The sequence below is a fragment of the Poecilia reticulata genome, chromosome 21, assembly GCF_904066995.2.
Source record: "Poecilia reticulata chromosome 21, P_reticulata-male-v2, whole genome shotgun sequence".
Classification (NCBI taxonomy): Eukaryota; Metazoa; Chordata; class Actinopteri; order Cyprinodontiformes; family Poeciliidae; genus Poecilia; species Poecilia reticulata.
Genome location: NC_088850.1, coordinates 12,321,076 through 12,348,089, shown reverse-complemented (window position 1 = coordinate 12,348,089; position 27,014 = coordinate 12,321,076). Strand labels below are relative to the sequence as shown.

Sequence of the window (27,014 nt, the reverse complement as noted above, 5' to 3'; positions counted from 1 at the left end):
GACATGTGGAACCTGAAAGATAATTTCTAATGGGCGACTTCAAGCTAAAGCACACGAGTTGGTCTGTAGGAGGATAGTGACCTTTAGTATATCTGTGTGTGCACATCTGAGTGACTCAAAAAGGACAAAAAATAAGATGTTGGAGTAGCCTAGTCAAAGTCTGAGCTTAAATCAGGCAGTATTATCTTAAACGGGCTATTCATGCTTTAAAATCCAAAATGCGTGGAAATTTCAGATAAGCAGAATCTTGCATTTTTTTAGCAATTTGAAACTTATTACCAGATACCACAGCAAGAAATCTGTAACAGCAAAACATTTTTCACAGCAGCGCGGAATATAATAAATCAAGTTTACAGCTGGTTTTTAGGCACATGACGCCTTGTTAATATAATGCTAAACATAAGTCATGAGCAACCTTAAAACTGACCTAACAATAACTGTAAAACAAAAATTAAATATTCGAAGCTGCTTCAGATTTATGGAAGGCAGGTGATCGTCATTCAATCTCATGGCCACCACCAGGCAAGCTATAGCAAATTATTGTTTTTGTTGTTCCATGAGATTTATGAAAATATATTTCATTTGCTTTTTCTTTAGAAGTAAATCAACATCCTTCAATACTAATTACTTTTTTTTTTTAGCAGGAGTATAGATTTTAAAGCAGAAGACTGAGATCCATACAATCTCCTGTTTACCAAAATAAAGACGGACTTGCATGGGTTTGCATATTTCTGCTTTTATTCTCACCTGTATCCTAATTCCAAGAGCAATAGTTAACCTTTGGAGTTTTTCAGGTCACATGAGACAAACGATTATGATACATTTATTGCATAAACATGTGATTCCATGACTTTGCATCTCACATAAAGGACCGCAACAGACCTTGTTCTTTGACGGGAACGAAAACAGCGCTGAAGAGAAGCTTTCGACTTTGAAACAGCAACACAGGTAGGAGGACATTGATTTAAGATGTATTTTTTTGCTCTTGTAACTAGAATTGTACTAGTTAAAATATTGAAATAATTTTTATTCATATTAATACTTACAGCACTGGTTTGTCTCAGAATTTAATACTTCAAAGTTTGGAAAGTTATCCAATAATTGACTTCTTTGAAATGGTGTCATATTAAATAAAATGAACTAAATGTCTCTGGTTTTAATCAGAGAAAATAAGCATAACAGCTAGCATCATGTGGAACAGTAAATACAATTATATTTTTTTTATGATATGAGGTGTTTTAATAATGTTTCTCCCATTGACTAATAATGCCATCTGTTATTCAGGATGCATCCTTTCTTCCTGTTCTGTGTCGCGGTGGCGGGGTCCGTTGCCTGGGCTCGACCCAATCCCTCTCCCTTCTCCTCAGAACTGATCCACCTTATCAACAAAGCCAACACCACCTGGACTGTGAGACTATTCCTTTGTTTTTTTCCCCCCCAAGATGAAAGTGACACAGCCACAGACTGTGGTAATAATCCAGCTGTATTACTTCACTCTTGTTTAGGCTGGCCAGAACTTCCACAATGTTGACATCAGCTATGTGAGAGGGCTTTGTGGGACCATCCTGAAGGGACCCAAACTGCCAGAGGTGTAAGTTTTAACAGTGTTTCACGTTTTAGGGTGTGAGATGTGCGTGTTCAAAGTCTCACGTGACGAAGCAGGTGACAATAGGCAGGTCTGTCATCTGCAGTGTGTCACAGACTGTCTCCTCTCTCGTTTAGGGTTCATAACATTGAAAGTGTCAACCTTCCAGACAGTTTTGACGCACGCCAGCAGTGGCCCAACTGTCCCACCCTCAATCAGATCAGAGACCAGGGCTCCTGTGGATCCTGCTGGGTAATTAAAAAAAAACACCCCTACAAATAAAAGAAAAGCCAGCATTTTATTTCACAACATTTTGTTAGTTATCTTGTTTTTTCCCTACAGGCTTTTGGGGCGGTGGAAGCAATATCTGACCGTCTGTGCATCCAAAGTGGTGGTAAGGTCACTTTGGAGATCTCTGCTGAAGATCTGCTCACCTGCTGTGATGATTGTGGAATGGGGTGAGCAAAAGAAATGTCTCAACATAAAAGGGCACTTCTAGATTCTTAATTATCCAGAAGATAACTATGCTTGAGAAGTGACAACAGTGGTTCAATTCTTCAAATGAAAACACTGCTCAGTAGCATTGTGAACAGTTTGGTAGCTGATCAAGGAGAAAAAATAGTACATTCAAGCCATTTTGTGTGTTTCCTTCATATTCTTTCATTCTTGTGCCCTTTTGAAATACTTTTTAAAGCAACACATACCGTGGGTTTGTTTGCTTGCAGGTGTTTTGGTGGTTACCCCTCAGCTGCCTGGGAGTTCTGGACAAAGACTGGTCTTGTGACAGGAGGCCTGTATGACTCCAAAGTCGGTAAGTTCATCCCGCACTCAAACTGCATCTTTTGAGGGCCAAAAACCTTAGCAGCTGTGTGTGTGATTGTATGTTACAGGTTGCAGACCCTACACCATTGCCGCCTGTGAACATCACGTAAATGGAACCCGTCCTCCGTGCCAAGGCGAAACAGAAACCCCTAAATGTGTGCAGCAATGCAGGGATGGATATTCTCCGTCTTACCCAAAGGACAAACACTTTGGTAGAGGCATTTTCAAAACAGCTTTGCTGGCTTTGGTTTATCTCGTGTCTGACTCTAAGCTTTGTCTGCACCCCTTTAGGCCAGCGCTCGTACAGCATCCCTTCAGAGCAGCAGCAGATCATGACAGAGCTGTATAAGAACGGGCCTGTGGAGGCAGCTTTTAGTGTCTATGAGGATTTCCTGCAGTACAAATCTGGTGAGGCATTCGCTATCCCAGCTGTGTACACACACGCACACACATCTCCACTCTACAAACAAAACTGTTCACATTTTGATTTTTGAGGAGTTTAACTTCATTTTATGATTAACACTATATCTTTTAAGTATTTGTCTTCTTCTTTCCTAAGCGTTTCAACAACATAGCAAGGTGGATTCACCTCATTTCTTTTCTCAGGCAGATAAGCAGGCCAGTTATCTGCTGAAGTCCTATTCAGTCTTTTCCTGCTGGTTGCATTCATCTAAACCACTGAGTCACAACTGATTTTCCACATATTCCTGTCTTCTTCAAACTGACACTTATGACACTCCTGCTCTTTCTTAGGCATCAGGGACTTCTGCTGAATTACAATTTTCTGCCTGAACAGAATAAAGTCAATGAGCTCTTTCTTGCTGTAACAGGCGTGTATCAGCATGTGACTGGAGAAATGCTGGGAGGTCATGCCATAAAGATCCTAGGCTGGGGGGAGGAGAATGGCACCCCCTACTGGCTGGCTGCAAATTCTTGGAACAATGACTGGGGAGACAAAGGTAAAAGTGAATATGTAACGTTTTTTTATTCACATTCTACAAAACAAAATGCAAAGTTCACAACATTCTAATACAGTAAGAATTGGAAATAATGTCTGCATGTTGCTTTCCGCAAACAGGTTTCTTCAAAATAAAACGTGGGAATGATGAATGCGGAATTGAGTCTGAAGTGGTCGCAGGAATGCCCCTCAACTAGATGATTTAAAAAATATGATTCGAGCTTCTTTGTAAGGTCAAAGACCGGCATGTACATGTTAAGATTATCATAAAGAATGGATTTCATGACAACATGGTAACACTGACCAGATGATTATTTTATGATAGAGCTTGAAGCAGCATTTCCTGATTAAAAAGAATCTGAATTTATTTTAGGAATTGCTTTGTTTCTGTTTCTATAGTGAACTGTGAGTTAGAAGCTGATTTAAGCTCACAAAAAGCATTTTCATGTACTTCTGTAAGGTTTGTTTTAACATTAAATAAATCTAATACCAAAGTAAATATGAGCCTTTTCTTCTTTCATTTATTTTCATATGAATTATTTGCTTATACACAAGAAAAAAAAAACATGTTAAAAAATGAGGTGATTGGTGAAGGTTGTTCCATAAAATTCCATGACTGCCAACCCCCTTCCCCACAATGAGCATTCGGCCAGCATACTAGGTCGGACCCATATGGGAAAAAGGAAGGCAGAAAATATGGGTCCCATATGGGTTTGTCCACGATTTCCATGGTGGCCCCACATGCCCATGTGGGCCCATTTGGGTGGTGGCCCTACATGGGCAAACCCATGTGGGGCCACCATGGAAACCACGGACAAACCCATACGGGACTCATATTTTCTACCCTCCTTTTCCCCATATGGGGCCCACCCAGGTATGCTGGCTGTGGGATAACTTATTTTACTCCCTGGAAGGGTAACCAATTATTAATTGCAGTTTTTTTTGCAGTAAAAGACAATCCAAAGAATCAGTATTTACGAGACAAAGGTATTGGGTTGGATTTCAACATCTCAACAGTTCAGACGTATGTGGAGCAGCAGAAATAAGGGTGCACACATAGCCCCATTTATTGAAGAATTGTCTCTGTGTGTAAGACAAAGTAAAGTTATATCATTCGTGGCCATAAAAATATCACACTTTGATTTTGAGAGTTTTTAGAAACTGAAGTCAAAGTTCAGTGAATGTTGGAACATTTCGCCAATGCTGATATGTTATTAGTTTAATTTTAGTCACAGGATAATCACAGCCTCTGTAGCTGCACTTACAGCATAGCACCACACCGTTGGAGGTGGCGCTGAAGCACATTTTGAGTTTGATGCCGATAGAAGAAGGCCAGAAGGCGGGATCTAAACGTCTCACGATCAGAGGCAGACTCTGGTTGGTTCAAACCCAAACACAATCTTCGATAATGGCCTGACAGTCAGGAAGCTGCATTTCCCGGATAATATACCGGTCAATAAAGGCCGCTGTGGACGTCGCCGCTGTCACCACTGATGGGACTTGTTGTCGGGGTTGTGGAAAATCGGGAAACGACCTTTGATCGGTAGCTGATGGGGATGAAGGCAGGTTCCCCGAGGTTACTTTAATCATTTTCTGTTTGTCAGGTCTTTGTTGTGTCGAGCGCTGTCGGCACTGCGGGTTTAGGTTTGTGCTGGAGGATAGCCATAGGTCACTGGCATGTATTTATCCAGTGTGGAGCTGTGGAGAACATACTGGGAGTCTGTTTCCAGGCCGTACACGGTGTTCATCTGCTCCGTGACCGCTGCTCTATACTATCTGTGGGGCCGCAAGTGTGAGGTCAGTCACAGCGCTGGTTTAGCTGACATAACTGCTTTATATGCGCTTTATTACTAATTCTATTTTTATTTATTCATTTCGTTTTTTTCCGCAGAATGTGGGTTTATTTATTGCTACTTTTTTTTTTTAATAATTGTTTTCTTTCAATTCGTTCGTTCTCTTTTAAATGCAGTTATTATTGCAGTGTTAAATAGGTTTTACTTTTCTATATTCAGAGTTTTTTATTTTATTTCTGTTTTTACCTCGGCAAACATGCTTTAATTTATTTTATTTATTCATTCTTCGAAATAATGATTATTAATAATTTATAACATCACTAAATATACTTTGCCTTGTTATGAATTTGCTCATTTTGTATTGATTATAATCAGGGGTGAAAGTAAAGGGGTACGGCAGGGTACTGCGTACCCCTAAAAGATTTAGCAGGGGTACGCAGTACCTGCAAGAGAGGGGAGCGGCTGTCTGCTGTAAATAATCAATGGGTTCACTGTGCAGCCGTGAGTTCACCCACTAATCAGCCGTGACTGATTAGTTTTTCTAGAACAATCTAAAGCACGACTTAATCAGTTAATAAATAACCTTTTTCCCTATTTCATATTGTTTCTGAACTGTTCGTGCTTTGCTAGAGCAGGGCTGCAACACGTCGATCGCGGAAGGTTTTGAGTCGATCTTGGCATGAGGTGACAAACTGAACAACGGGGACCCTCGTCGGGTCAGTCAGTGTTGCTTCCTAAGTGGACAGTTTGATTTCACAGAAGTTTGATTTACTTGGAGTATATTGTGTTGTTTAAGTGTTCCCTTTATTTTTTTGAGCAGTACATATATATATATATATATATATATATATATATATATATATATATATATATATATATATATATATTATTTTTGCCATAGTACCCCCAAGAATTTAAAACTACTTTCACCCCTGATTATAATCTTTTATGGAGTTCATGTAGTGTACATGTTCACAATCTGCAGGATGCTGTTTTTATGGTGTTTTCCATAAATAATGACAAACTCAGCTATGCAATTCTTTAATCTGGTAAATTTCAAAATTAAGAAGTGCAGATTTTTACGGCTACTTACATTTGATCAATACTAAGACCCTATATGCTTTGGCTACATAATGCTTTATGGCTGCAGACATTCTTGTTTGATTTTAATGTCAACACCTTTTCTGTTTATTTCAGAGTTTACTTGTCCTCTCTTTCTTTTCAGACTCCTGCCTTGATATGTAGCGAAGCTTTTAGTGTATTCCTCAAAAAGCACTGTCCTGTGGTAGCCGAGCGCTTCTGTCCCACTCCCTGGTGCTGGGGAGGACGGTTGCAGACCCTGGTCTGTGCGCTCCTTAAATCCAGACCCCCTGTCTCTTATCGCAAGTAAGAGGAAGCCTTTTATTTATGCGATTTACTTTTTTGCCTTTGGTAATTTACTTTTGCCTTCATTTCTTTTCAGTGAGTTGATTCGTACAACAGATGGTGGTCAGATCTCCTTGGACTGGGTTGACAATCATACCAGTGAGACCTACCCGGACTCTTGCGCGCGACCTACTGTGCTCATCCTCCCAGGACTGACGGGGAACAGCCAGCAGCCCTACGTGCTTCATGCTGTTAGCCAGGCAACAAGTCGGGGCTACAGGTCAGCTTTGCTTCTGCTCTTAATAAAAAAAGGAAAAGAATTAGGGATAGATGTACCATACACTCCTTGATGCAGCTGAAAAGAATGTGCTAAAAGCTTTCAATTATCTGCTAAGTAGCATAAGCTTACTCAGAAAAAATCCAATATTTATTCGAATCCATTTACTCAAAAGAGTGAGAAAACAATCTTGAGTCCACCAGATTTTATTTGAAAAGTCTTGATCTTTCAAAGAGTTGACAATACGTTGCCCTCTTAACATGGTTTCGAGGGAATTTGTAAGAGAAATGGGCCTGCAGAGTCATGGATTCTCCACCATATATAACAGCGGGCATTAGGTTGTTTTCATACCACATCTAAATAAAGAAAGTTAAATGTGTGTTTCATTAAGTCCCAGTAGCGTTTGACCACATGTTCAGACCTGAGCCGTCTCTTTTTAATCATTGTTCTAACTTGTGTGTAGCTATTTCGTGACTTTGGAAAAATCAAAACGTCTGCCTTATTTTAATGGATTGAAAAGTAGTCTCTTGTAGGTGTGAGAAATATCATATTACACATGTAATATCATAATATATATGATATGGGCTTCTGCACCACACAGGAAGTCATGGACAAATTAAGAGTGTCAAGTTACTCTGATCATTTTAGAAAACAATAAGCATTTAAATCTGTCTCATTTGCATGAAGTAAAAATAAATATTAAGAGTTACCAATATGTAAAAATTTTATATTTAATTAAAAGAAAAATTCCCAGCGTAAGTGCTAAGGGGCTCCTGTAACATCCAAAAGTCTGCGGAGAGAGCTGTCGAAACTAGTTTCTGTTCAGACAGTAATATCAAATAGATAAATTAATCTATCCTAAGGAAATATTTATTTAATTTCAACTGTCCTACAGACTTAACTTCCTTGTATTGATTCTTCTTTTTCCAGATGTGTGGTGTTCAACAACAGAGGAGTAGGAGGAGAAGAGTTGTTGGTATGTAATATGAACCTCAAAGAGACGCTGTTTTAGTGACCAGCACTGCAGATTTAGCCACTTTTGTAGCTCATAAATGCGATTGATCTGAAGTAGTTCTGCTTACATAAAATGTTTTTATTCAGAAGGTATTTTTTAAATTGTAAGATGTACCATAAATATATTTTTTCTAAAAAAAATATACAATTTTTTTTTTCTTTTCAAAAGTTCATTCACATGGTTAGAAAATAAAAATAATTTCAAGAATAATTTAGTGAATATTAATTGTATATTATGTTTTTTTGTTGATTTTAGTGAGTTAAACATAAAAATAAAACATTTTGTGGATTTAAATGTTTGTTATAAGCACACTGGTTTTAGTAATGTTGTTTAAAGACCCCCTGGGTTTTGCTAGAGCAACTGCAGTGTGGGAGTTGCCAGTAATGATGATGATAAATAAAAGCCCTCCTTTTAGCTGTGAATCCAACACTTCTCCTTTGAATCTGTACCTCTTTCAGACCCCAGTCACCTACTGCGCTGCCAACACTTCAGATTTGGAGCAAGTTGTGCAGCATGTGAAAAACATGTACCCTCAGGCTCCGGTTCTGGGTGCTGGTGTATCTCTTGGAGGGTGAGTGGTTGGCGACCAGCTCAGCGCATCTCTTTGACCCTGTTCTAATTATTTCCCGGCCCTTCTTCTCCTCTGCAGTATGATATTGTTGAACTATCTGGCCCGTAAGCGCACAGAGTCGGGAATGGTGGCAGGCATCACCATCTCCGTCGCCTGGGATGCGCTGAAGTCGTCCGACTCAATGGAGGAGCCTCTCAACTGGCTCCTCTTCAACAAACACCTCACTAACGGCCTTCGCCAAAAAGTCACCAGGTCGCACAGTTTGTTGTAACATTCAAGTTAGCCACAGTTAAGTGTGTAGAGTGAGATTTTATAGAAAACTAAACGTTGCCTTGTTTCTTGCAGGCACAGGAAGATTCTGGAGAAAGTGGTGGATGTCGACTATGTCTTGAAGGTACGACTCTTTGAACATCCTCTCTTGTAACTTGATTTATTGACACCATTGGTAACGAATATAAGTTCCTCTTTTAATATCGTAGCATCATATCATAATTTAAAATGCAGAAAAATTCTACTTTTATTTTAGCACATTTGCCTTGTGGAGAAAAACAAATCCCACATAAAGAAAAACCCCTTGATGAACAAATATAACTGAAATGTTTTTAAATTGTACATTACTTTTTAACTTGATCAGAATTTCTAATAAGCTTATTTTAGTCACTCTAAGTGCAATAATTAAAAAACATCTGAGAAAACAGGTCGTACCATGACATTTTTCTCTAGTAGGGCCTCTAGTGGTCAATGGAGGGAATTGCAGTCATGACTTATTCATCTTAATTAACACCGATTAAACCGTTACAGTGGTGTTACTCCTCCATACACTTCAGTTTTTTTTTATTTCATAAGGCATTTAAGTTGGACTGCAACATTCATAAGATGTATTTCACATATAATGACTGGTGTAATTTTCACACGGGACTGGTGCAAATGTATGCTATATTATAGATTTTTTTTCAGTGTAGGTTTTTAACCTCCACTTAATTTCTTTAGCAAATGAAAGGAGTTAATTTGTGAATGATGAAGAGATGAAGAGCAAATGGACACAACTTGCTGTGGGAAAGGTTCTGCACCAGCTTTGACAAGAAACGATTTTAAGTCATTTTCTATATTTGCTTATAAGTCTCTAATGTCTTATATTTGTGAGCTGGAGGTCACTCATTTAATTTGGTTTGAAAAGGGGCTCTTATCTGTCTTTTTGAGTCTGCTGGTTCAACGAACCAGGACCAAAGTAAAAGGGATTAGAGTGCAATACAGCTGATTCAGATTGTACCTGAGATTTGAACATCTTTACGACACCTTATCTCCCATAACAGATAAAATCAGATTTGCCATGATTTAAGTAGATATCTATGAAATGATGTGCTTACAGGTACGAAATGGAAGTAGAGAAGAATGAAAATAAGAGCATGAGTTGAGCGTTTGTTTTCCCGTAATCTGTCGTCTAATCCTGTTCTCCGTTCCAGGCGCGAACGATCCGGGAGTTCGACGAGCGTTTCACTTCGCAAGTATTCGGCTACAAGTCGTGTATCGATTACTACCGCGATGCCAGCCCAGCTAAGAAGCTCCCCCACACTGCCGTGCCCATCCTGTGTCTCAATGCTGCCGACGACCCTTTCTCTCCACAGAGTAGTGAGTAGATGACAGGAAGGTCGGGTCCTCACAGACCTACTAACTTCGCAACATACCAAATGTCTCTGACCTTTCTGAATGTGTCTGCGGCTTTTGCAGCGTTCCCAGTCTCCATAGTCCAGACGCTGCCAAACGTTGCCCTGCTACTGACGGCTCACGGCGGACACATTGCCTTCTTGCAGGGTCTGTTTCCTCGCGGGGAGAGCTACATGGAGCGCCTGTTCGGTCAGTTTGTCCAGGCGGTCTTTGAACACCCGAAGGACATCGAGAGAGCCTGCGGCATGGGGAAAGACGAGCCGAATCAACAACATAGTGACGGTGGAGAAAAACCAAGCAGAGATGTCAGCAGTCAGTGAAGCTTAATCTTGAAAAGAAGAAAAAAAAAAGTCACTGAAATGTATTGTTTTTGTGTTTTTTTTTTTTGCCTTGCATGCTTTTGGCCGTCCACCCAAATGTTTTGACGTCATCTCAGCCCTGCTGATCTACCTCAGACGGGAGCAAAACAAACTAATTTAAAATCCATTGCAGGGAAAGCCACTTTTCAAGTGTTTAGGTATGAAGTCCTGAAGCATGTGAAAAGCTTTTGCACAAATGAAAGAAATATTTTTAAATGATTTTTTGGAATGTTAATTGCTTCCTGTTTCCCCTCCACCGAAATCCACCCCGGACACGGAGCAAAGTAATGTGTGCAAAAAATAAAAAGCAAAAAAAAAAACAAAAAAAAAACAATTGCCTTTTTAAACAAATTACATAGAAAAAGAAGAATGTTTAAGATAGAACTGCTCTACTTTCATTACTTTCTGGTATTAATATAAAGGATTTTAAGCATTGCTTCCTCATCAAGGTATTTTAAATACCTCAAATTATGTACTGTTTGCTTGTTTGCAGTTTAGAGTACATAAAAACGTAAATGAGTAAAAAGTGTATAAGACACACACTTGATCTTTCTGTGCACTTAAAATATTAGGTTCTTCTGTCAGGAAGAATGTGAAGTATTAAAAAGTTTTGTTTTGCTACGATTTGCCGTTTGTTGACCGATTGCATGTTGTTCAATGAAAAAGCGACAGATGAATGAAGAAAATTTTGGTCTGTGAAAATCTACTAGGCTGTTCCTGAAGGCGTTTTGAGAGATCTCGTTTCAAATTTATTTCTTGTGGCAGCACTGACATGTTTCACGATTGTATCGACATGTTAAAGTAGGATGAACGGGTCCTACTTCAACGTGATAAAAATCCAGGTGGGAATGAAGTTTTATTCATCACAGATGCCTCCATTATTTTATATTTTAGGTCACTCTTAGTGAGAAGTGATTTCATGCATCATTTATGGCCATGAATAAATCATTGCAGCTAAAATTGTTCATTGTTGGCCTTTAACAACGTGTACCTTGACATTTCATTTTTTTGCTCATGTTTAAAATGGGTTTTTATGTTTTTGAGTGACATTGTTGCCCTTGTTTCACTTGTCAGAGCTATAAACACAATCATACTTTTTATTGTTATTCATTAGACACACATATAAATACACAAATGTGTAAATAATTTGTTCTATGTTGATGTACTGAATCTTGTAGAAACAAATAAAGAATGGCATCTGAAGAGTTTACATTTTATCTGGTTGATTTACATCTTTGGTTGCCTTGCAACGGAATTCATGCCCCTTCAGTTTTTCATGTAGTCACAGCTCACATCTACACATCTTATTGTTCACAGATATTTGAAAGCAATGTATTATTTTTGTCCACTTCATAATGAAACACTACTCTTAAAATCCCAATAACAGTTAACTTTCAGAATCAGAATTCCCTTTATTGTCATTGAGCACAAAAAAGCAAAACAAAATACAAAAAAAGAAATAGCAACTCTCAAAGGCAAGTCAAATAGTTGAATAAAATAAGTATCTCAATAAATATAGAAAATATAGTAGAAACAGAAATAATGATCAGGTTTTAGATGGATTATCTCTGTCAAAATGTGCGAAAGGTTTAAGGCACCAAATGGCATCAAACATTTTTCTCCATTAAAAGTTAAGCGACTAAGATCTGCATCAACAAATAATTCAGATGGTTTTAATTGACGCATAACATGAGGTTCGTCTTTATGTAAAAATGTCAGGACACACGGCGATCCTGACAGCCAGCTGCCTCCGGTTTCACCGATTCAGATCCCAGGCCTTTTATCTCACCGCGGTAGAGTCATTAATGTAGCTGATTAACCAGAAACACATCAATAATTAACCAGGAACAATAAAGCCCCACGCCCTCTGTCACAATCCTAACCACTCCAAACCCTCGTTTAGATTCAGTTGTGGTGTGGAATACGAAGAGGTCTGAAGCAGCATTTACTTTGTGGAAAAAATAGAAACAAAACAGCTCCTGTAGATTGGAATCTGAGAGTTGAACTGATTGCCCTCACCTCTTAATACCGTCCACAGCTCCTACTGTGTGGGTGTAAGGAGGAAAGCAACTTAATATGAGAATAATGAGAAAAGAATGGTTGTTTTCAAATTACTCATGATGTCTTTTCTATTAAAATACATCATGAGTTATTTTTTCCACTGTTTGACATAAAAACTTCTTGTTTTAGATTAGGACTACCAACATTATTTCTGTTAGTTAAATGCTAGAAGAAAAAGAAGGGCATTTTCTTTCTTACCTTAAAATCTGAAAGGTTTATACACTGAAGACCTTTAAACAGTTTGGTAAAATACAGATGGTTATGTCGTGGCTTTGTAAGCTTCTAATAGGTTAAGTGATACATACTGAAGTGAGTATGGACATAGACTGAGAGGCCACTTCTAAACAAATGAAACTTTGCAAAGTCACTCATGGACAAACAGATGAACCTTTAGAGACAAATTTTGTTTTAGGAAACTGAAATTGAACTGTTTGGTCAAAATGGCCAGCATGACATTTGGAGAAAAAAAAAAAAATGCGGTCTGACTCAGACCACCAATCCGTAAGTATGGGGGAGCAACATAATATTATATTTTGTCCATTAAGACAGTCTCAGTAAGGATAGACAATAACTTCTTTGATACTGTCTCTACATATTTATGGGACTCCACAAGGTTCAGTTCTGGATCTGTTGTTTTTTTTATTTTATTTTTTTATATCCTTATGTTAATTCAAATTATTTGATTCTTCAGAGACGAATCCTACGTCTCTGCAGAAGACATTCAGTTGTATATGTTTAGCTCCACCAGCTATACAACCTGTCTGCCTTTACCCAGGATTAGTGACTTTCTAGCAATTTTCTTCTTTTAATTGCCAACAAGACAGAGACTCTAGTTATAGCTCAAAGTCAGTCGCATTGCAAACCCATCCAGGACGTTGTTGGTTTTGTTCAGCAGCCAAGTCTGAAGTGAATAATAATAAATAATAATGAAAAAAAAATCTCCCTTGTCATTCGGCCATTTTGCAAATGGAAATAATTTGGTTATTCCTAACCGATCTAACATAGTAAGACGTTTGTCTAACCCTTTCCTAGGTTAGATGAACCTAGAGAAATGCATGGAAATATGTTGCGGAAAGTGTTATGCAACACATTTTCATATCCTAATTTTAACAATATCATACAATGGTTACAATAAGTAGAAGAAAGCTTTTTCTATAATAAAAAAATACATAAAATTGATTTATGTTCACCCACCCATCCTCTTTTGTCATTCCTTATGGTTCTCATGTTTGAATTCTTTATGCAACGCACTAGCAAAATAATATTTTGTCAATTAATGTCACATAAATCATTCTCATCTTTAACTTTCTCTCCAGACCATCCTTCTCTTCCCTACTGTACCTGCCTGGTGTGATGGGCGGAGCCTCAGGTTACGGGTTAATGATTCAACACTATAGCTGCTGAGATTGACAGATATGGAAAGAGAAGGAAAGGGGGAAACGAACGAGAGAAAGCCGGAGTGGAGAGAAACACAGACTTTGCAATGTGAGGTCGGAAAAGTGTGCGAGGGTAGAAAAAAAAAACAAAAGAGGGAATAGGTGGTAATGCCAGAAGGGCTGCAGACTGTAGACCGTCTAGGAATCAAGCAGGTTCAGAAGTGAAACTTCTCCACAGCTGAAGTGGTTATTCTGGGGCCAGGCCAAGTTGATCGTTTGGCTCCTTTGATCCATGCGGCCTGACTAAGCTGGACAGGTGCTCAGCTTCAGTACTCATCTATACCTCCTGCAGGTAAGTCTGTCTGTTTGACCATGCTACAGTTTTTTTCCGCGACTTCTAGTTGTGTACAATCTGGAAACATCTGAATATTTAGATGCTGACAAGCAATTGCTTTTATTCCAGTGTCTATTTACTGCTATCACACCAAACATCTAATACAGTCCTAATATAGAAGGGATGTTAATTATATCCAACTATTTCAGTATGCCTTCTGAGAATCCAGCTGTAGTTACACATTCCTATGAATTATTGATAAAGCAGCAGGAAGTGTACAGTGCAATGGCTGGATCAGTATAATGATAGCTGGCATCATCTTCCTGCTGCACAGCTGAAGAATGCATTTCCCATCCCGACACCTCCAAGTATCATTTCCAGCACAGATCACTTGGTACATTAAGATTGTTTATATTACCTTCACATGGTCTTATTTTGGAAAAAAAAAAGAATAAATAAAAAATAAATCTGTGAATGCACAAGCTGCAAATATTTATAGAGTCTGTCTCGATTACACCTGCCTGGTGGTTTTCATTTAATGTTGTGTGAGCTGGAGGTTATCTCCTCACTCTGTCCCTTGGCTGTACTTCTTTATAGCATTTAGTTCCTAGAAAGCTCACAAAATGTGTTTGTGCACAGCTCTCTTGTGTGCTTGTGCTGTACGAGCCGGTTAATAAAATGCTTAAAGGCAAATCCTTGTAATTTGCAGGAAGTAGGGACAGTTTTGATTTTGCCCACGTCTGTTGACTCTGTACCAGCAGGTTTACGCAGCTGCGCTTTCTCCGTCACTGAGTTGAAGCTTAAAGCATGTGATTTTTATGAGTTATCTAACTTCTCGCCATCTTCCGAGTGACCTCCACTCAAAGCGTGCTGCTCTGCTGCCCTACAACTTTACGATTTGCTTTGACTCCTCGTCTAATCTCAGAGCCGTCCAATGTTCAGGGTGAGGCAGCAATATATTCGGGGTCACGTGAAGTGCGCCGTGAGCGAGAGCAAACATGTCGATTTTTACAGAGGTCCATCTTCAGTTTATTGGTCAGGGAGCCAATCACCTATTGTTTGAAACAATTCCCATGGAGTTCCCGTCAATAGTGACATAATCATCCTCCTAATATCTGGGAAGGAACCATATCTGCAGAGCTTGTGTAAACAGCTGATCTCTGCTGGGGGGGAGAAAAAGCAGAGGAGCTAGATGACTAGTTTCACTCAAGCATAAAGAATAACTTTTATTGGCAGCCCTTTACAGCGTCATATTTCCGTGAAAGCACAAAGTTAAAAAAAGTAAAGTTACCCACAATGCAATCACTTTGAAATGTTTGTCACTAATAAGAACTGCAAAGGATTTCCAGTAAAAGCTGACAGGATGCAACCCTGTTGACTGTCCATCATTAGCTTGCATTATTCAGCAGACCTCATGTTGTTTCACAGGCAGTGCTGGTGATTTGTTGAAAATAAACCCTGGACATTGACAGTTCAAATGATTTCCCCCTTATGTACCTTTACGACACGATTTGGCAGTCAGCAGTTTAATCTAAGTTTTAGCACCACTGAAAATTTCAGCCATTATAAATGCACAATAAAAACGAAAAACGGTCCTTTCTGGTGGAGAATAAATTACTCCTCCCAAAATGACTGAAATTACAATCGGACATATTGTATGTTTGATCGATTACTCAGCATTTTTAAGTTTAAAATCGCAGACATTTAGTTTGTTGAGCTCCTTACAGTAAGTTTGAAAGAGGTGCGTAAGACTTTCAGAAAGAAAATAGTCTACAAGACAGAAATTCAAAACACTTACCAAAATGCTGAGGTGTTACTGTCCAGGCAAGTTTACCTTGAAAGCAGCATGCAAGATGCTAAAAGAAGGCAGAAAGTGGGAGATATCGCAGGCTCTTGACACTGTTGATGTATGTGTGCAGGCTTTCTCAATCAGAAAGAGACCGCTCAAGTGTAACTTAATTTCTTTACATATTTTATTTAATTTTTTTCTTTTTCTGTCTTTCCTTTATTTAACCGGGTAAAACTCCATTTGAGATCCAGATCTCATTTGCAAGAGGGACCTGGGAAGAAATCTGCAACACCTAATGATTTGGTTACACAAAAGTAAAAATAAATTCATGGACATAACAAGGTTATATTTGGCGCTTAACTGGAGAAAATCAGCCTCTTTACAAAACCCCTTAATTAGACAGAGAATTAACTGGCAACAGCAATTAAGAACTAGTTATTTAATGAAATATCCTAATGTTACTTTCTCATGGCACTGTACCTTTTGTGTTTCTATAAGTAGAAAACTTATGTGTATGTTGTCATTATTTCAGATAATTTGCTACATTTCTTATCTTCTCTCTGTAGCTATGGAGAAACAGCTGGAAGAGCTGAAGCAGCAGCTGGAAAAACAATGTCGGATCAACCAGGAGCTGCAGAGGCAAAATAAGCACCTGGGTGAGCACAGCAAGCATTATATCACCTCTTGGTTAATCTGCATTCTGTATGAACTTAATTCAATTAAATTGTATGTAAAGTGGTAAAGTCAACGAGTTGATGCAGTAACCTGCCCACTGTCTCCACATGCTTGCACAATATGAAACGAATAATATAACTACTGCTAGCAGTACATGCAAACAGTGTATTTTCTTTCTTAAAACATGCTTCAGATCACGTGGTTGGATATTGTGATATATAATAATATATATTTATGTATATTATAATGTTTACTGAAAATCTGTGTACAGTTTTTGTGTAGGGCGGGGTTAAAAATTCAAATTCTTTGATTAATTATTGTACCTACATATTTTTTGTAATTTTTGTATTGTAATTTAAACTCATAGATTTATGAACTTACTGAAACATTTCAGCATTACTGGAAAGCAGCACTCTGCAATGTATACATATACATATACATAAAAGCAATGTATATTTTTTAGAGCTGCTTATACATTTAACGCTGGTATAGAAGAAAATGTAAAAAAGTGAAGCTGAAATATCATTTGCACGTTTGTAGTTGTGTAGAAGTTTGCATTAGCACTGCAGCACAGCCACCTCCTACAGGAAATTAGAAAAGTTTCTTCAATGGGACTTTAAGGAATGACTCCTGCTATTTCTGTTGCTTGAGATAGAAAGTCTTTTTGTCTGACTGCTTTCTTCTGTTGATGTGCTTTCTCTGGCAAAACAATGTTTTTGGTAAAAATGCACGTTTTCAACCATACGTTGTACAGTAAACAAGCATCTTTACTCCCATTTCACAGAGCAACGGCTGAAAGACAAAGAAAAACTTTTGCAGGAGCTGCAGAGCCAGTACCATGATCTTGGTATGAGGCCCACATGGGCATCAACTACACACCTGATGCACCTAATCAGCTGGTTGAAGTGATTTTTGATGATGATCTCTGGTCTTTTGTTTGTTCTTGTCTGTCTGCCTCTCCACAGAGTTTCCCTCCCAGACTGCTAATGAAACAGAGCCTGAATTCAGGACGAGTCGAGCCGCCGTTATGGCCCCTGAACCAATTCCAGAGAAACTGGAAATTTTAAGCAACATGGTTAAGAAGACTGCCAGGTCAGGAATAACACTGCTCACTGCTTTTGACAACGCCATCCCTCCAGGACTCCTGGGGCCAATCTGGGTCATTTTTTTTCCCTTCTTCATTTAAAAAAAATAATGAATACTTCTGCATAAAGTAGTGCTAAGGGAAAGTGAATGATTTGGACCAAGGGTAAAAATTCCCATCTTCTTTTTCATTTATCAGACCCCGGAGTACACATGCTGTGTTTGGTGATTGGATCTCTCGATGAGATCTGTGATCTTACATTCAAGGTGACTTTTTTTTGTTTGTTTGTTTCTGCAGTGAGACAAATCTTATTGTTAAAGCCATCCAGAAGAACGACTTCCTGAGCCGCCTAGACGATGAGCAAATAGCCATGATGGTGGACCTCTTAATGTCATCGAACTACAAACCTAGCGAAGAAGTCATTAAGGAGGGATCGGAGGGAGACAGCATGTACATAGTGGCAGGTGGGATCATGTCCGGACGCGAGCCTCTCTGTGTGCCACGATAACAATAAACCTGAAATTAAAAACTGAACATTACTCTTAACCTATCCAGAAAGCAACGTCAGAGGTATTTGCTCTTTTCAGCTGGTGAACTCATCGTGACTCAGTCGGGTCGCGACCTGAGGACTCTGACGAAAGGAGACGTTTTCGGAGAGTTGGCCATCCTCTACAACTGCAAAAGGACAGCGACAGTCAAAGGTTAGATTCTTCGCTGTACTGATGCATTAGGATGTGATGATTTGTCTCTAATCTCAGATGATAACTGTTAATTCGGTGATTTTATGCCGCATTGTAGCAGTTTACGTTTGCCCTGAACATCAATAAGTGTGGCATCTTTCTTGTAGATTTTAATGTGATGGACAAATGGCTTCAATAACTCCATCGTAATACGATAGTAAATATATTCAGTTGTGGAAGACGTGTTTGGATTGTAGAATTTTTCATACGTTTTGGTCAAAATCAAATGACATTGAATGAAATATGTGGAAGAAGGACATTTTTACATGCCTTTGGTTTTGGCACCTCCTTGTATGTTTAATTTATATTAAAGTTATTAACCAAACAGTCTCACAATATTAAAATTAATATGTTCACATATAGTGATGAACTCCTGAAATATCCAATGAAATATCTTTGGAGTTTATCTCAGCATTTTTATTTTATTGAGAGCAAAACGTAATTAATAAACATTTTATTTAAATAATAACAGGAAGCCTTATTCTTAATAGAATCAAGCCCTGAATATATTACTTATCAAACTAAAATCAATTCATTAATGATTAATTAATCAAAAGAAACAACCAAAAAAACAAAGTTGATTTAATGGCCTAATTTTGTTTTTGATCTCTAATTGTAATCTGAGAGGAGAAATTAATCTTGGACGAACTCCGAGCCTCAGAACCAGAACCAGCTCGATTCGGTTTGACGAACAGAATAATGTCTTTGTAGCAAACAGCTTATTAACAGCTATTCACTGAAAGGCGTTGCATTGTTTTTCCTTAAATTTAGAATAAATGTCACATAGCAACAAACCTTACAATGAAATTGCCTTAACCATGCAGGACTGTAAGAACAAGAAGTATTGGTAAAACACCTGGAAAGACTGTGTTTCTATTATTCAGTTTGAGAAGTTTTGACCTCGTTGTGTGTTCACATCCTTAATCAGCTAAGACACATGTGCATCTGTGGCGTATGGAGCGACAGACGTACAGGACGATTATAACTAACAAGTCCAAGAAGAAACGAGAGCAGCTCATGGGTTTCCTCAAGACGTGAGTTTCATTGTCCTCCAGCTGATGTGGGATCTGTTGAATTGTTCTTAGGTGGTCCTATTTTTTCATTCTTTTACTTTACAAACAGAATTATGTCTGATTCTACTATTTTAATAACATGCTGCAGGTCTCGTACTCTCAAGGATCTGAATGATGTGCAGTTGTCCAAAATTATTGACTCCATGGAGGAGGTCCGTAACTTTATATGATTAACCTCTTATGACAAACATGCACTTTATTGAACATTTATTAAACACACAGTGATCGGATGATTGATATATACTTTATATTATTAGTCAAAACAACTGATCATACAATAATTGCTACATAAATCTTTAATTCTTTTTTTTTTTTTACAGGTTAAGTTTCAGGATAAAGAGGTTATAGTTCAAGAAGGAACAGAAGGAAACACTTTCTACATCATCCTCAAAGGAGAGGTAATTTCATGTTACAATGTGTGTGTAAACCGACACATAAGAGTTTCTCCACTGATCTCAGTTGTGTTGTCCTCACAGGTTCTGGTGAGCAAGAACGTGAACGGACAACAGAAACAAATTCGAAGGATGGGAAAAGGGGAGCACTTCGGAGAGCAGGCCCTCATACGGTAAGCATACAAATGCAGCAACCGCCTGAGGAAATGTACTTTACCTTGAAAATAGATGTGAAGATGTGTGTACCTGCCTTGAATGCTGCCCTATTTACCATTTTTCAGTCAAAATCTGCAGATTTTCTTTTTTTTTTTTTTTTTACATTTTGGAGACTTTAAAGACAAAAGAAAAACAAACAGTTAAAATGCATTTAACTATGATATTAAATGCATTTTAGGGCTTTTATTATGTTGCATGATGTAAATAATAAACCAAAAAATAATAATTGTGTTGTTTTAACCACATGAAAGGAATATTATTGCCATAACTTTTCTAAAATGAGCAATCAGATTTTTCTTTTTTTTTTTGACAAAGGAGTTTTTGTTTGACTTATTGAAAATGTAATCAATTATACTGATAATGGAAATATTTTTAAATGCTTGCTTGTTTTTGTTTTCACAGAGAGATCTTGAGAACTGCCACCTGCACGGCCGATGGCCCTGTTACATGCTTCTCTATTGACAAGGAGTGAGTCAGTCAGTCACGCTTTGGATGGGCATTTCCTCTTTGTTTCTGTTACCTTGGCATCATTTATTTTTAGACAGTGATTTGCCACTTGTTAACATGACTGTGCTGTTTTTTTAAAGGGTTTTTGAAGAGACAATCCCAGTAGAGCACCTCGAGCTGTTTGACGAGTATGTAACTATTTTCTGAGATCCCAAAAGCGTACTGTGAAAATATTTTACCAGCTAGTTTATTGCTATTTTCCATCTTGTTTTATTTATTTATTTATTTATTTATTTTACTTTTAGCTCCAAAGTGATGAAAGAGGCGCAAGGTCCAGAAAAGCCAGGGTGAGTTACAATGAAAGAAAACTAAAGCCTCGAAGATTTTGGTGCCTGCAGGCTGGAAGAACATGTAGAAGCCCATATTTATCATCTAGTATGTTAACATCTTTACAATGTTCTTAAGAGACTTTAATGATGTCAAAACCAAAGTTCAGAAACTCAGAACCACCTTCTTTTTTTTTTTTTGCATTAAATTAGAGCTGTTTGCCAAACTCTTTTGTAAATTCATTCAGGATAATTTCACACATATCTTTTCGCTGTTAAAATAACACATCATGGTTAGATTTTTTGTTAGTAGATTGTTTTTGCAAATATTTACTTAAGACAAAATTCACACTCCGTTTCGTTTCTGTGGTAACCAACTGTTGTACTCGATAATATGGTGGTGTTAACTTTAATTGCTTTCACCATTGCTTCAAGTCTAAGTCAAGCAATTACTGCTGCATCAGTTTATCTCACACCAGTTTTAGAAAGCTGTTAGCCGCCGGTTTGCTAATGTCTCCAGCATGACTCAGAACACTGCAGTTTCTTTCTTCAGGGTATCCGTTCTACATAAGCACTCACACCTGCAAGTAATTAGTTTGGTTATATTAGTTATGTTAAGGAACAGCGATTGGAAGAGGAAAGCAGCGTTGTGCTATACTTTTATTGCAGATTAGCTCTAAGCTTTGCTCGACTTTTGGGTTTTGCTGTCCAGCCTCTGTTAGCACACCACCTACTATACATTCTCAATCAGCTATTTTAGTGGGGCCACCACCTCAGCAGGTGTAACACATGGAGCAGAAACTAGTTTTCCAAAGGAATTCATGTGGGTTGTTCTTGAAATGTTGGATTGGGTTTAATTCTTTGATTGCATCTTAGTAATTCCTGATTATATCTGTTACATAAATACACTTGGACTTGACTTCACCCTCCAAAATTCATGCTGCAAGCAAACATAAATGCTACAAATTACTTACTTAAAATGAAAAATGCGTTTCTTTCTGTTTTAGTCCGAGCTCCAGCCTGAAGTTTAAGGATCTGGTTCCTGTTTTATACCAGGAGGGACGCTATCAAGGAGATCCTGTCACACTTGGAGTTGGAGGATTTGGTCGTGTGCAGCTGGTAGGTGTTGCCAGTTCGTCTTATGGATGAGTGCACTAACCAACTTTTACAGAAGTGGCATTGCGATGGAAACGGTGGCTTCTAGTAGCTTCATGTTTGGTAAAAAATTATGTCGTCTTTTTGTTGAGCTCAGATGGCCACAGTGAATAATGGGAAATACTACGCCATGAAGCGAGTCAGCAAGAAGCAAATTGTTTCCAAGAGACAGGAGGAGCACATGTTGTTTGAGAAGAAGATCCTGAAAGCGATCCAGTGTGACTTCATTGTGAAGTAACTGCCATCCAATATACTGTCTGCATTTTTTTTTGACGTTGTACAACCACAAAATTAAACACAAATAATTTCTCTCTCTGCCGTTTGTAGACTTCATGCAGCATTTAAAGATACAAGGTACATCTACATGGTGATGGAGTTCTGTGGTGGTGGCGAGATCTGGACCAAGCTCAAAGAAGTGTAAGCAAAACGAAAACCTAGTGAAATAGAAAAGCAGCACAGTGGATGAATGAATCACATCTGGCAAATCTGATAAGACAGAACAGAAAGAAATATATTTATGTAAGATTTTCTTCAGGATCTCAGACAATTTAATTGGGTTTAATTAGGATTAATTGTATGTTTATGACATCAATCAAAAAAAGACATGCAAGTACGAAACCCGTCTTATTTACTCGTTTGTACCCAATAGCTTTTCAAAAAAAAAGAAAAAAAGAGCAGTCAACAACTTAGGTTAAGACATGCGAATGAAAGAATATTAAGACTGCCAACCAAGTTAATGAAGTGCAGTTCTTTTTAAAAATCTTTTTCATCTCTGTAATGACAGAGGGCGATTTGATGAACACATTGCTGTGTTTTGCACTGCCTGCGTGGTGGAGGCCTACTCTTACCTTCACAAGAAGAGCATCATGTACAGAGACCTTAAGCCTGAGAACCTGATGCTGGACATGAAAGGCTACATCAAACTGGTGGGTCCTTGGGCATTCAGGGCTCATTAAACTCTCTAAATTTCTTTCACGGTTTGCTTTAGAAGAGATTCTGATTTTGTTTCCCAGGTTGACTTTGGCTTTGCGAAGGAACTGGTGCGTGGCGAGAAAACCTACTCCTTTGTGGGCACGCCTGAGTACATGGCTCCAGAGATTATCAAGAACCAGGGTCACGACTTCGCAGTTGACTTTTGGTCACTTGGCATCCTGATCTTTGAACTTTTGGTGGGAAGGTAATTACATTTGAAGGGATCCAGGCCTCAGAGCAAATTATGCCTCACTACTTTCTCTCAGATTGAAAAAGTATTTATACCGCTTCAACTTTTTTCACATTGTTTTACATTACAGCCACTGTATTTTTATTTTTTTTATGAAGAAACTGAGCAAGATAAAAAGTAGAGCATAACTGCACATTTGGAAAAAAATAAAATAAAATAAAGGAGGTTTTCAAAATTGTGTACAAAACAGTCTAAAACATGTGGTGCATTTAATCTAACTATTCATCGTTCTTCTGACTGTATATTTAGTTTCGTTGTCATTGTCTTGCTGGAAGGTGAACCTTGGTCTCGATCTCAAATCTTTTGCAATTTATAACAAATTTTCTTCTAGTGATGCTGTTCCCCTTCCACTCTGACCAGAAAAAAACATTCCCTTAGCAAGATGCTGCCTCTACCATGTTTTTATGGGAATAAGCTCATTACATGTATAGACCAGGATTCTGCAACCTCTATAATCCAAATAACCATTGTGATTTTTGATAAGTATGTACTATTGGATATGTTTTGTCATTTTAATTTACATTTTATTTCTATGTTTAGGTTTTAAAATGAATGAAAGGTGTAAAACTTATGCAAAAATATTACGGAACTATTTTTTTTCTATGGGATGTTGATATTTGTGAAAAATAATGTTAAAAAAAAAAAACAAGCAAAGAAATAATAAAACCCGGCAACATAATTAAAAAAAAGAAAAGAGTACCAGTAATTAAAACACATGCTACATAAGTGCTCCTAGAGTCAGTAGGAACTTCAATGCAATTATTCAATGAAAAAGATAAAAAAATAGCGCTAAACCCATGATGTGTTAAAAAAATCAGTTTGATTTTTATCATTTTTATCATGTTAAGAGCCATTTCAGATGGCTGCTGTAAACCATGAAGGTCAATTTTTTGTCTCATGTGACTGGAGTCCGTACTTTTACATGTGTTTGATCCTCTTGAATGGGAATTATTTATAGCTATAGATAGTTTAATTGAACAAGGTGTGGAAAGGTACAATAGGCATGAGTACTTTTGTGAGCTGATTTACTTAAAAAAAAATGGCCAGTTTTTTTTTTCATATCAAAATAATTTTCTAACACTTTCATATTCAGAAAAAAATATTTACCAGCAGATGGCAGCAGAAACATAGGATTGATGACGTCTTATGCGTTGACTTGAGTGTCTGAACTAAAGATTTACCAACAACTCTCTGTTCTGCTTTTAAACCTCCAGTCCTCCATTTTCAAGCTCGGAGCCTCAGAAGATTTATTCCAAAATTTTGGATGGAGAACTCAAGTTTCCACCTTACCTGAGCGAGGCAGCAAAGTCAATCATCAGCAAACTGTGCAGGTAAGCAGAAAAAACCAACTAAATAATGTCAGAGCAAGGTGGTTCTTAAAATTTGGGAATTTTAAAGATAATATTTCACCATAACAGAGCTGAATAGAGCAAAATCAAGAGAACGGCTGTAAAGTTGCATTTGGTTGTGTTTTGTTTGGTGCTATTTGAGCTCATGCAGTTTTTGATTGACTGTCTCTTTGAACGCTCTTTGTAGACCTCGGCCGGGTCAGAGGTTAGGAAACACCAAGAATGGAATCAAAGATGTCCGGCATCACAGGTAACCATGGCGACGAGTCGTCCCCAGGAGGCAGAGTCTAAAAATCCTTCATCTGTTCATGTGTCATCCCCTACAGCACTCGGTGCATTAGACGCTGAGTAGAGCTTTATGGAACATTTGTGCCGGAAAACAAAATGCGCTTGTGCATGCCAGGTCTGGGTTCACAGCACTATTCGTAGCGCAGTGGCTGCATTCACATTTAGTCAACCCATATAATGTGTTAAAACATTGGCATGTATTACAAAATTGCATTAGCTTATATGAATTTACATAATTGCATAATTTATGAGCAAACGCAGACAAACATGCTTCTTTCTTTATGCTGTGACCATATGAGAGTCAGGGTATCATCAGATTATATTAATTCTCACAATGAATCGACAGACAGCCTGATCAAATATTTCTCTAATTAGTCTTTTTTTTTTAAGGTGGTACAGCAGCATGAACTGGCACAAGCTGCGTATGGGTCAGCTCGACGCTCCAACCATACGACTCGTCCGCAAGGCAAGTGAAAACATCACAAAATACTTTTTATTATGTTTAGATGAAGCAGACAACTGAAATATATCAGATAGCAGATTTACTTCAGTTTACTAGAAATTATTTACTGTCCTTTTTAATTATACTGTGTTTCCAGATTTTTGGACATAGCAGCTCTAATGTTGGACTGAAACCTATCATTACATCTAAAATGTAACGAGAAGGGTGAAAATATATTAAAGAAATATAATCTAACAATTGGCACTATAAAGATTTCAGGTTACAAAAGTTGGACCTCTAGCAATAATAAAAAAAGGCTTAAAATATACCTTGTCAGAAAAAAAAAAATGTATGTGAGGCAAAAGGTAGTGTACGCAGTGTGGAGTAGCCTGAGGCTGCTGTCACACTGTTTCTTATCTTGCCACATTTGCTGATATGTCTGAAAAATGTTTTTTGCATGACTCTGAAGATCTGAGGCTTATGTTGTGAAATATCAAATCCTGTGAAGCTCGGTTGTTGCTCATGATGCACCACGACTTTGTAAATTGCGTGTCGGTTGCGATAAAAGGTGTAAAATGGCTCTGTATGCCTCTGCGTCAGGACAGAGTAATGGTGGATTCTCTTTGTACTCAGACATTCTTGTTCTCGTTTCTCAGCTGGAAATTAAGCAAAAATTCCCACTGAAGTTGTTGTTCTGAATGGGAAGAGTAAGATGTTGCAGAGTGCCCTCAAATTCAGTGAGCTGCTGCTCATAGTGAATGTTGCAGAGATAAACACTTTATTATTTATTGGAACATCCAGACACTTGTATTAAAATTAAACAAGAAGCACACACAATACTGTGAATTTTTCTTCAAGCATTCTGCGTGAAAGGGTGACTTCATCAGTGCAGAGTCTCTGCATAGCTTTGCATGAGATTAAGCAATCTTCAGCATTCGAGGATAAGCTATTTGCAGATTTATCTGTGGAAAATCTGCCTATTAGCTGATTTCTTCCATAGACCGTGTTTTAAATGGCCAATAGAAAATGCAGCTTGGGAAGCTGAAATGTTTAGGCACAATGCTACTTGACACGATATCTGCGCTGAGCGGATTGGATGTTGACTTCTGCAGCAATGCTAAGACAGTTTCCACTGTCTAATGCGTCTTAAGGTACATTTGGGCGTTTGAACTAGTAAAATATGAAGTTATAAACGTTTTTTTAAGGGAGTCTCAAGTATTTAAACTATTTTGGTGGTTGTGATATTGTCTGAAACCTGAACCCATACCTGGAACTAGATTTTCAGATTTCTTTATTAGAAAATGAGTCATTGTGAGCCTTTAATTTAGTTTCAATACATTGTGGATTTCAAAACAATTTTTTTGCCATTCATAGGGATTGTGCAGATTAAACAAAATATTTTTTTTCCAAGACTCATATGTGATTGTTAATTAAAAAAAAAAAAATCTTTCTTCTTTTTCAGGGTCCCTGCTACATCAACTTTGATAAATTTCCTCTGGACCACTCAGTGGCAGAAGAGGAGTTTTCTGGATGGGACCGTGATTTCTAATTCTCACGTTTAGGTTGAAGAATCGAATGGTGGGTGGTTTGTCCATGCCATCCCAACAAGGACCCTAATTAAAGACACTAACCTTA

General features: G+C 38.0%; 1 protein-coding gene across 1 annotated transcript; it reads left to right on the top strand.

Annotated features, from left to right (window-relative positions):
• Positions 1 to 844: 844 nt before the first annotated feature.
• On the top strand, positions 845 to 27,014 carry prkg3 (protein kinase cGMP-dependent 3). The gene is made up of 40 exons (XM_081602807.1): positions 845 to 948; positions 1,285 to 1,408; positions 1,506 to 1,591; positions 1,723 to 1,837; positions 1,928 to 2,043; positions 2,311 to 2,396; positions 2,476 to 2,619; positions 2,699 to 2,815; positions 3,238 to 3,366; positions 3,486 to 3,556; positions 5,034 to 5,162; positions 6,384 to 6,544; positions 6,621 to 6,803; positions 7,731 to 7,776; positions 8,274 to 8,386; positions 8,465 to 8,638; positions 8,732 to 8,780; positions 9,850 to 10,015; positions 10,115 to 10,369; positions 16,537 to 16,626; positions 17,430 to 17,492; positions 17,611 to 17,737; positions 18,027 to 18,193; positions 18,317 to 18,430; positions 19,398 to 19,503; positions 19,631 to 19,694; positions 19,863 to 19,940; positions 20,019 to 20,107; positions 20,553 to 20,618; positions 20,738 to 20,785; positions 20,903 to 20,944; positions 21,931 to 22,042; positions 22,176 to 22,312; positions 22,406 to 22,495; positions 22,863 to 23,004; positions 23,092 to 23,255; positions 24,515 to 24,631; positions 24,837 to 24,899; positions 25,328 to 25,403; positions 26,842 to 27,014. The coding sequence occupies exons 2-40, from the start codon at positions 1,286 to 1,288 to the stop codon at positions 26,926 to 26,928; spliced, it is 4,305 nt and encodes a 1,434-aa protein (XP_081458933.1). The 5' UTR covers positions 845 to 948; position 1,285; the 3' UTR covers positions 26,929 to 27,014.

Bases quoted from the DNA above. Each gene is read 5' to 3' on its own strand.
- prkg3 (XM_081602807.1), top strand. From the start codon at position 1,286: ATGCATCCTTTCTTCCTGTTCTGTGTCGCGGTGGCGGGGTCCGTTGCC. The intron at 2,816-3,237 runs GTGAGGCATTCG...TTGCTGTAACAG, and splicing joins TTTCCTGCAGTACAAATCTG to GCGTGTATCAGCATGTGACT. The intron at 6,804-7,730 runs GTCAGCTTTGCT...TTCTTTTTCCAG, and splicing joins GCAACAAGTCGGGGCTACAG to ATGTGTGGTGTTCAACAACA.